Source organism: Perca flavescens, chromosome 13 (assembly GCF_004354835.1).
Source record: "Perca flavescens isolate YP-PL-M2 chromosome 13, PFLA_1.0, whole genome shotgun sequence".
NCBI classification, from domain to species: domain Eukaryota; kingdom Metazoa; phylum Chordata; class Actinopteri; order Perciformes; family Percidae; genus Perca; species Perca flavescens.
This window is the reverse complement of record NC_041343.1, coordinates 2765318-2776906: the sequence shown is the minus strand read 5'-3', so window position 1 is coordinate 2776906 and position 11589 is coordinate 2765318. Positions and strand designations below refer to the sequence as shown.

At 39.6% G+C, this 11589-nt stretch overlaps 1 protein-coding gene across 1 annotated transcript in view; it reads right to left on the bottom strand.

Moving 5' to 3' along the window:
* Positions 1–11156, bottom strand: part of LOC114566354 (disks large homolog 2) — a 44600-nt gene extending 33444 nt beyond the window's left edge. Inside the window, exons 1-6 of the mRNA XM_028594737.1 lie at positions 11076–11156; positions 10640–10764; positions 7366–7535; positions 6694–6830; positions 4653–4797; positions 2818–2959 (exon numbers count right to left, since the gene is read on the bottom strand). Coding sequence (XP_028450538.1) covers positions 2818–2959; positions 4653–4797; positions 6694–6830; positions 7366–7535; positions 10640–10764; positions 11076–11096 — 740 coding nt within the window. The 5' untranslated portion in view covers positions 11097–11156. The remainder of the gene's footprint in view (positions 1–2817; positions 2960–4652; positions 4798–6693; positions 6831–7365; positions 7536–10639; positions 10765–11075) is intronic.
* Between the last annotated feature and the right edge of the window lie 433 nt (positions 11157–11589).

Here is an 11589-nt window from a genome sequence, read left to right as displayed (position 1 = left end):
AGTCTCAATAACGGCCCGCTGGTGAGATGCAGAAGCCAGAGAGGTCTGGACAGTTGGCTTGGTTTCTCCTGCTGAATCATTCATACTGAAATGAGCTGAGTTGAGGCAGCCAGTCAGTCCAGATCAGACCCAAACGCAGCGACCCTGTAAGGATCTGTAGGTGCCATTTAGAGTCTGGAAGGCTGCTGTGCATTGCTCTTTTTCTTTTATTCATTAGCCTTAACTCAGTCAGATTTTGGAGTTCAAACACTTGAAAGTACAGTAACTTTGTGCTTTTCTGAACTAGAGGCCAAATGTAGTGTCATGCAGCAGTCAGTATCTGAACATTAGTGTTAAAGAAAACCACAGGATCTCAAACACACTGCTGGTTCAAAGGAGACTCTAACTGTGGAGGGTTGTGGAGATGATCTGAAGTAGCTACTAAAAGTTTCAAATGCCAGTAAGGCAGTAAGATGAAAATAACTGAAGACAAACATGGTGAGCTTTACAAGAATTTGGACAGCAATAAATTGCTTAATATTTGGACTTCACACCCTATAACAGCCATAAAATGAAGGCATATTACTAAGTAAAGTAATAAATGGAGTAATCATTTTATTGTGATTATGAATTTCTAACTGGCAGTGATTTCTAAAAATCTGAAAACCCTAAAAAAACTACCACTCTACCATTTTCTGTAGTACATGAGCTGCGTGGCTACAAATCATTACATGATATGTGGGTAAATTCCTGTAGTATTTGCCAGAACAACTTTCTGCTCTTGCTAATAAAGCAGAAGGGTTCATCCCCTAGTCTCTCACTTGGCCTAAAAGCAATATCAATATTCAAAATTCTGACATTTAGAATTCAGCTTGTAAGGAACATTTTTTACTTTCCCAATCAGTGATGAAAAGAATGAAGCTACTGGACATGCATTATCAGTTATTACAGAATGTGAGGATCCACTTGGCTTTGTAGTATCCTGTGTGTGCAGAGCTACTGTTAGAGTGCTTCACTTTAGGTCAGCAAGGTAATCTCAAGCACCTTGGACCAAGAGCAAATACTAAACCTCTTAACGCCAAAGACAATGGAGGACTAATCCTTATTCAACAAAGCTTAACACATGGGTCCTTCAGCTAGCCTCTGAAATGAGCTTTTGTTACCACTCTGCTGCAATATTCCTCCACCCTGATCTTTATTTAGCAAATGGACAACACAGCGTCATTCTTGCCACAGCACGCAACAATGATCTAATCTAACAGAAGAGCATTATGGAGTGTATCAATTGGTCACTGTGACATCCACCACTAGTCCTTGTTGTGCTGCCGAAAAATCTGCTTTCGTCCATCATTCTTCAAATGCAGTGACATATAACCAAACCTCAGACCAAACCTTATGTTTGATAAGCAGCAGGGGAACATCCACCTCTGAGCAGAAAGACACAAGCTTTACTCTTAGATATGACTTCATAGGAAATTTGGCCCATTTGGTCCAGAGCCTTGTGGCAGCTTGTTATGGGATTAGGTGTTAGGTCAGCTGAGGTGGGGAGCTGCTAATGTTTGGCTGTGACTCACTCTGGTGAGACATGTTCAGCTTTCTTGTGTTTGGACTGAGAGCAGCAGTCATAGAGGAGGGAAGAACTAAAAATGTGAAAAATATGTCACTAAAAAGCCTTTCTATTTTATTTAATGGTAAGTATTTGTAGCACTGTGTTGGGTTGGACACTACATGGCTCTCCTACATGTTGTAAAATGTTCTGGTGTAGGTTTGAATTCCCCACAACTGATTTTTTGCAGTTGGTTAATAGCTTTTTTTCCACCCGCACACATATACACACATATACACACATAAACTTCTGGGTCTGCCCCACCTTCAGTTTCCATCACTTTACTGCACTGCCTCAAGAGAATGGCAGTTGTAGCAAGCCTATTAATTGAGCGTAGCTTATCTTTACAGATGTGACAAAGGATTTGTCATATCAGCTGCTGATATGACAAATCCTCCAACAATGGGTATGTGCGATGAGTCAGCTAAAATGATACATCCTGATTTTTATGCTTGTTTTTTAAACAACCCAAAACACTCAGCTGATCTCTGGAAAACGCAAAACAAAGCATTGATGACACAGCAAGGGCAACATCTGTCTCTGCCGCTGATGCCACATCAATACCATAGAAACAGGCAAGATAGACAGACACACTGTTTTCTATCACAACTTTCTCTACACTTCGTGGTCATTTTGTGCACATTGTGCAGTGATGGTACTGCTGCTGGACCTGAGGCAACCTTTACTATCATTTCCACTGATGAACAACATTACCAAAGCCTTTCGAAGCCACGGCGTGTACCACCAGGCATGCGTCACCAAGGCACTAAACAACACATTGTCCACAAAGAAATCATAAAAAGAGACATTCAGACACAAACACAAGACTACAGCAGACCAGTGGTTTTCAAATAGCTGTTTCTGGGAACATTTTATTTGTTTCAGGAACTGTGATCAGAATGTAGTGTTGAAGATCTTGATTAAGGATCAAGGGACCCACCTTAATCGTACCAGAACTCTTTAGGCTATCTTTGAAAAACACAGCAGGGGAAACTATTTTTTTTTTTTTAAAACAACAAAACAAGTGAGCCAAACACAGAGAAACAATGGGTGCTTTAAAATTGCATCATAACTCCATGGAGTTTTGATGCCTTTTTGATTTATAACACAGACACAGATCAGTCAGGACCAGGGGGAGACAGGAGGAGCGGGGTGGGCAAATCCTCTACCTGTAGTTCTAGTAGTCTGGTAGGAAGAGAGGTAATTACCGTAAGAAGGAAAAACCATCCAACCTGTTTATATCCTCTTCCCCAAGTAAGTGCTTAGGGAGGGGGGAATAACTCCCGGGGGAGATGGGAGGGAGACCAGACTTGTACTCCAGAGTGCCACTGTTGACGGGGGAAGAGATATGATTTTCCAGGGCTGGAGAGAAAGCTGAGGAAGAAGAGTGAGACAAAGTAAAAACAGAGACAGCTAGCTGAAACATTTCCATGATGCCAATAAAGTATTCCTGCAGACTTAGTATTTCTAATTTGTTTCAAAAATACAGCCATTTGGAGGTTAAACTCGGACTGCAGTACTGTTTCTTTGGAGTGGTGTGAAAATGCAAAACATTTATATAAATGTAGGAGTTTCCTTTAACATAAAAATATACTTTTAGAAACAATCTCTTCAAAAAAAAAAAGTGTACCTATACAATAAATGTTAAAGTGAGTGTTATGAACCGCTTTTCCAGCGGAAAAAGGGAAACTATTGTTTTGTTTTTTATTTCCCATGTTTTTGTGTCTAAGTGACTGATGGGAACAACAATCTTTGACATTGGTCCAGTATTAAGAGAGATCGCTGCAGTCGGCAGCAGTGAAACAAGCTACAATGTAAGTTAATAAGACAACTGTCTAGCTTGTATTTACCTTCATTAAAGTGCTCGTTTTACCACTGACAGACTCAGATCAATATTCTAAGTGTCTGACAACATAATGGAAAGGATCCCTTCAGAGATAGTCCTTAAAAACCTCTTTGTGACCTTTCTGTTTAACCAGAAACCGCTCTGAAGTCGCTAGTGCTAAACCCACCAGACAAAAAAACTATACTTTTAGTGTGTGTAGAGTACATATTTTCACATGTAAATCGGTAACCTATGTGTTTATTTCAACCAAAACTAGAGTTGTGATGGTTGGAAAAGTGGAAAGACAACCCAAAACGGCTTTTCATAGTTTTATTTTGTCAGACACTTAGAATATTAATCTGAACCTGTCAGCGGCAAAACGAGCCCTTTTGTGAAGGTAAATACAAGCTGGATAATATCATACTATTAACTTACATTGGAGCATGTTTCACCGCTGCCAACTGCAGCGATCTCTCTTAATACTGGACCAGTTTCAAAGATTGTTGTTCCCATCAGTCACTTAGACACAAAAACATAGGAACATAGGGTCCAGGTTGAACAAAGTAGTTACTATTTAAGTTCAAGTTAGAGATTGAATAACGTTGGAATTGTATATGCTCATAGGAAAATGTATAACAAGCCCAGAGGGCAAATTAAAGAGGTTACGTGTCACCTGATTCTGCAGCTCTTTGGCCTCTTTGGTTACACTTTACTTGAAGGTATCTACATAAGAGTGACATGACACTGTCATGAATGTGGCATAAACATTATAAACAAGTCATAAACGTTTATGACATAACACTTCTTTTATTAAGTATCATTCGGTTTTTGTCATGACAAGTTATAATTATGGTTATGGTTATGGTTAGGGTAAGAGTTCATGTGTCATGACTGTGTCATGACAGTGTCGGGTGTTCATGACAGTGTCATGTCTCTCTTATGTAGATAACTTCAAGTAAAGTGTTACCGCCTCTTTTAGCTCGTTGTTTTGGTGATTATATTTTATATTATATGTTATATGTCATGTTGTGTGTGCCAAAATTCAATGAATGCAACTTTAACTTGTTACGGTTTTGTGTAATTTGTGAATGTGATTCACAGTCATGCTCTCAGTGCCCACAAATCTCACATTACACATGACACACTTTTACATTTACTAAGTAATTCTGAGTTAGTAAGTCTGGTTACACTTTTCTAACAGCTGATGAATAAACAGTTCAAACACAAGAGGATAAGACTTACAGTGTGTGATATCAGGAGGCCCATAGGGATCTGATAGGTAGACATTGGTGGGCTTTCCCACCTTTAGGTAGACCACGTCCGATGTGTTCTTCAAAATGGCCACAGCCTCTTCATGAGACACTTCCTCCAGACTGTAGTTGTTCACCTGTCCAGACAGACAAAGTCCTTGTATATTCAATCAACAGTTATAGAGTTTTCTGACTGCTCAGTTAAGATCAGACCAGCGCGCTCCCTGCCTCCAGGACACTGGATTATGACAGATGGTGTTCGGGTGACAACACGACAGTAGGAAGGTAATTAAATTAAGCGCTAGTTAAGCAAGAGCAATGCCCTCCTCAAGAGAAGGCTTGCTGCTATACTACTGAGCCAGTATGTTGCCTTTCAAAATGTGTGCCATGGACTCATTTCACTTAATTATCATTTAGACTGAAGCTGCAGAATTTCAGTGTGATTGATACACTGCTGGTTAATGTAGTGTACACAGTGTAACCTGATTCATGGAATCACCATTAGTCTCTTGGATATCTGTCTACATAATAACAGCCATTGTATTAACATGATAAAGATGCTAAATAGGTTATTTATAAAACTCAGCAGCAGGATCAGTGTGACGTCATGAAAGAGTCTCACATACTGAGTAACATTTCCCAAGCCCTTGTTATCATTTCTCAGCACATGAAAATACACCCCAAAAAAAACATGATAGCCTGAGCAGTAGAAAAGTAAATGATATTTCTCTAGTTGTCCCATTGTCATCTCTAAAAATAAAAAGGATAATACCCAGGTTGAGTTCACAGACACTAAAAATATTAAACAGAGCTTCCCGGCCTGAAAAGTGAAGCCTATGTCGAAGTGCCTTAAACCTACATTCTATCTAATTACCAGCAGGGGGCGACTCCACTGGTTGCAAAAATAACTCTGTTTCTATAGAAGTCTATGAGAAAATGAGTTAATTCTTACCTTAGTAAACATTTTCATAATGAGTTTATGGTCTCAGTCGATAGTTTATTCAATACAGCATGATGTTCATTTTGTAAATGGTCCCATTTATTTTCACAGACGATAAAGCAGGGGGTACTTTAGGACCTGTCGATCAGGACAGAGGCCTAGCAATGCTAACCATGCTAACACTGTGGACATTAAAATAGAACTTGTATTTGGTTGTTGTGTTCTCATCTTAAACTCTGACCCTCTCGCTGCACGTTTACACTTCATCAAAGTTAATTGGAACATTTTGGTCGCCTAAAAAATGTCTTGTTCAGCATTCTGCCAACCATGCTAGCTAGCTAACGCCAGCGTTAGCAGGTAACTTAACATTTGTAATAATCATCGTTAATAAATGGTAGCTTGATAGTTAATTAAACTATCATTGTTGTTACTTACCAGCAAAATAACTATTAACTATAGTTTAATTAACTATCAATTTACCATTTATTAATGATGGTTATTATGAAGTGTTACCGCAAACTCAAGGCTTCAAAACGTCAGTCCACAAACCATTGGGTGGTCAATGCTGCTACGTCCACTATTTATACAGTCTATGGTCCAGTTATGATGATCATGACATTTGTAAATATATGATTATATACAGTATATTTATAAATAAAATAATATGAAGACGTTCAAATCCCTTCACACAGATAAACACCTTCATACTATTGCCATTGCCCTAAATAATATATATTTTTAAATATATTTAAAAATATATTTTTAGCTACTAAGTGACCAGTAAAAGCAGGTACAGTATATTTGACCCAATTCTGCAACACCACTACATCACTACAGCACCAAAATGACCACAATGCTAACACAAAGGTCATGTTTTTCCCAGATTGTTGTATTAGGTTACTTAACAATGGAGAGAGCTTTACATCTTTCTAGTTACTCTAATGTGTTCAATATTCAATGTTTCCACTAAGGTTCATTAAAGTATTTTCATGTTTAATAGTATGGAAAATATATACTTGTAATAACATCTATTTCATGAAATATCATTCTGCAAGGTGCAAGCTCTTAAAATGGAACTCCAGTGTGTACACACCATTATCAGCCTGTCTCCTACTTGTAGCCGGCCATCCTTCTGTGCTGCCCCACCATCAATGATCTTGGTGACGTATATGCTGTTGTCTCCAGGAATGTGCTGGTTTCCAACTCCACCTGCAATACTGAAGCCAAGCCCTGTGTGTGTGTGTTTGTGTGTGTGTGTGTGTGTGTGTGTGTGTGTGTGTGTGTGTGTGTGTGTGTGTGTGTGTGTGTGTGTGTGTGTTTGCATATATGAAAGTAGTTGGTTAGTTTCTGGGTTGTGTGTATGACTGATTCATGTTAGGCATCAGAGACACCCACATTATGTGATGATCATGTATCAAGATATACAGCATATTTATCTAAATATTCAATTTAACCAGAAGTTTGTCTAAATAGTTAAACATTTTAAAGCTTTCTGCCCAACACAAAGCAATACTGTCTCCCCCTGCACCATTATGTACCAATATTGTCTTTTATTGAGCCAGGGAAAACCCTGTTCAGCTAAACTGGGATAAATGGTTAAAGAAAATATGCCATTTACAAAATACACTGCAGTAAAAGTGACCAGTGAAATGAAATCACAATATGATTGAATTAAATCAATGTGACAATCAATCTGTGTGACTGTGTGTGTGTGTGTGTGTGTGTGTGTGTGTGTGTGTGTGTGTGTGTGTGTGTCTGAGCCCACCTTTTGGTCCTTTGATGAGTTTGATCTCGATGACGGTCTCCAGCATTGGCCTGCGGCGCCGCACATACAGCCGAACAATAGAACCTGCAACCTTCAGGGCTTCTACTGCCTTACTGTGAGAAACTTCAGACACGTCTGCATCATTCACCCGCAGGATGCAGTCGTTCACTCTGGAAGAGGAACAGTGTAGATTAGTGATGATTATTATTGGTAATAATTAGGAGCAAGGCTACACTCACACTACAGTATATCATTCTTCAGAAACAGCAGACTTTTTACGAGTCAAACAAAACTTCTAAAGTTGCAAAAATGTAGCTTTTATGAATTCACATGACTCACTTTTTATTGAGAACTGTTCTATTGCAATAAAGATAAGAGGGTGTTAAAAGGTTTGACAATAACAATGCTATGCTTAGAAAACAACAACTTAGACACACAAAAATCAACACAGAATGGGTTTAATTGAATAAGTGGTAACGTTCACACTATTATGTTTACAGTATAGTCAGAGCTGCTCACACACACACACACACACACACACACACACACACACACACACACACACACACACACACACACACACACATACAAGCACACATTTGATGACAGAGGTGACTGTGTGTGGCTGTTGGCAGTAGATGTTTACTTTGCAGCGGTGACCCATGTGCTCATACATGAGTTTGAGATTGCATATTATATACACTTTTTCATGTCTATGTATGTCTGTGATGTGTGACAGAGAGACAGAGTGGGTTTGACTATGAGTGCGAGCACACAAGTGTGTAAACATCAGAGTCAGCGAGCAGCTCAGTTTGAATTCCCCTGAGGTGTTGACCAAATCATCCATGCCCTGGCACTCAAGGACACAACTTTCCTGAGGGTGTTCATAGGGACCAGCTGGGACCCAGCACACGCACACACGCACACACACATGCACACATGCACACATGCACACACACACACACACACACACACACACACACACACACACACACACACACACACACACACACACACACACACACACATACACTAAACCCCACACATACATACACACACACTTCCACCATTGGGAAGCAGAGCGAAAAGATCTGCGTACTTAATATCTTCTAGCAGAAAAATATTTCTATCATTAAATCTTTAAAAGAAAATTCTGTTTCTATAAGAATTGACATACTTTAGACAGTACAAATACATTATTTAGTTGTTATCTTTTAGTTAATGTTTGAGTAGGTTAACAAAGAACTCTTGTTGGTGATCAATAAATGAAAAATAATGAAAAGCTCTGAAGAACTGAGCTTAAAATGTAAATATGAATTGAGAATGTGTATTATATAGGTTAATAGAAATCTTTCAGAAATAAAATGGTGGGGTTATTGTGGGTTTAGTCCTGACTACATCCATGTGTTTACCTCTCCAAACCAACAGACTCTATGAGAAACACTAAAAATGCTCCAAGCAGTCCCTTAAGCCGAGCCGGTGCATTAAGTATGCTTAGTGCTCTGCTACAGTGTCCCACAGCAGCGACAGAAAGTGTGTCTGGCTTCTATAATGTGAAAACCAAATCCCTATCAGGCCTCCTTCCTCACAGAGATTAGACTTCCCCTCCATCCATAATGCATTAATCTTGATGCCCACCTACAGTAGGAGGGGTGACCATCAATTAGGCTAAGTGTGATTTATGCCCGACCTGCTTCTTCTGCTATCTGCTGGAGATTGACGCTGTGCATGCATTACGCTCCTCTCTAGCATCTGTGATCTGACAGTAATGCTCCAGAGCTGCAGCTCGGAAAAAGAACAGGAGCTGGCCTAAAAACAAAACCTGCATTATCCATCACTGCTATCTAAGAAAATAAAAAAATAAAAAGAGGGGGGGGGTTACTTCAGGAGTTAAAGATTTTTATTTATTTTGTTACAATCGCCTGATGTGCACAGATCAGATCCTGCAGATATAAATACCGGTAGCAAATCTTTCTCTTTTCGGGTTCGATGTATTTAGCATGTTCTTGTAATGATAGCGTTATCTTGTTAATTTTATGTCATTTAAGTTTGTATAATGTAGATTCCACAATGTATTCCAGACTGATAGCTCCATGTGCTGTGCTGCTCCTCGATACAGTTAGGATTGACTCGTTAAGGTCCAGCGTGAATGTTTGCTTAGGGTCGAGAGTTTACCATGTCCTAGTCTATATCCACCATGTTCCACTTCCGGTATTGCTCCGGTGCCGCAGGAAATTCCGCCGGATGCATGTCTTTTTGCCGATGTCCATTTCCTTCTGCTTTCTTTGTGTTGGCGTTCTAACCTCCGGTGGATTTGTGAGGACTATGGTTAACTGCTCCTCAGATCTCTGCAGGGTAAATCCAAACAGCTAGCTAGACTATCTGTCCAATCGGAGTTTTCTGTTGCACGACTAAAACTACTTTTGAACGTACACCATGTTCCACCAAAACAAGTTCCTTCCCAAGGCTTTTTCGCAGTGGCACCGTTGCTCGGCGCTTAGCATTGCCCAAGATGATTGTGATTGGTTTAAAGAAATGCCAATAAACCAGAGTATGTTTTTTTCCCATCCCAGAATGCTGTGTGGACTAGCCAGACCCTCCTCCGCAGCGCTGTGGAGGTAGGTCTGGCAATGCGAGACTATGTAAAGCCAAACTGTTGAAGCTTTGGCTTTCCATTTTTTATACTTGAAGTAAGTGTTCACGTATTAAGGAGTGAAAAGAGACTCAAGTATAACTATAAAAAACAAATGCTCTTGTTACTCTTGAGATTAAATAAACAGAAGTTTAATTTGTCTGACTTCTGATTATAGTTAATATACATGTTAATGGACAAAAATAGTTAAAAAATAACTGATCATTTGTTAATAGATAAAATGAGTTTGCAGGATTTATATAAATAAGAGGCATGAGAAAGAAAAATTGACAAGAGGAGTTTCCACAAGCCTTCCCTGAGCCATTATACTGTCCTTAATATGCTTAAAAAATGCACGAGACACCAACAGAACAATAATACTACTGTATAATATATGTTTCATATGAAAGATTTCTGAGGGTAGATTATCCAGTGCAGTAGTGGAGCAGTAAGCTGTGATAGATCCATTCCCCAGTGGAGTGGTGAGTGGGGAGAGAGATTAACTTTCAGTCATCCTCTTAAAGAAGATTTCTTTTCTGACATCAATGCAAGTTTCTCCACGTTTTTCCTCCCTGTCAGGTCTGAAAACTTTTCTAGTTATCTCTTATTTAAAACCTGTGTGGGGAAGTGTAATTGACTGACCTCAGTCGTCCATCCTCTGCTGCAGCTCCTCCAGGGATGATCTTGGTAATGAAGATGCCAGGGTCGTCTCCGATGTGTGGGTTATCTGTGCCTCCGGCAATGCTAAAGCCCAACCCTGAGTTACCCTGTGGCCGTGGAAAGAAGTCAGTGAAAACGTGATTCCTGCTGCTGTTATAATTTCAATGAAGAAACAGCCAATTGTTTGTTACTTTTACATTGAAGATAATGTTAATGCTGATGCAAGTGCACACATTGCAAATTACAAATGCCATATTTCTTATGGCAGTGGTTCCCAACCTTTTGTGTCCGACAGCCCTATCAAATGAGCACCCCTTCATCAACGGTCGACCAAAACATATTACTACCCCGATTGAAAAACTGGGTTGGACTTTCGGGCATAGTACTAAACTAGTTTATATCCTACTTGATTACACACCTGAGCTGACAAATATGACATGCGGAGTTCCCCAAGGCTCCATTCTGGGGCCTCTTCTGGTTAACATCTACATGCTTCCACTGGCTCAGATTATGGAAAACAACAAAATAAAATTACCATAATTATGCAGACAACACACACATTTACATAACCATATCACCAGGGGACTATGGTCCAATACAAGCACTGAGTAAGTGGATTGACCATATCACCGATGGGTGTGCCAGAACTTTCTTTGATCAAACAAAGACAAAACCGATGGAGTTGTTTTAAGACAATTACAAAGTCAGCCTACTATCGCCTTAAGAATATATCAAGGGTTAAAGGACTTATGTCTCGACTACTGTAACGGTGTCTTTACAGACCTCCTTAAAAATCAATCAGATAGCTGCAGTTGATTCAGAACGCTGCTGCTCGAGTCCTCACTAAAACTATGAAAGTGGATCACATCACTCCAGTTCTGAAGTCTTTACACTGGCTTCCTGTCTTTCAAGTTTTTTTAAAGTAAAGCTGC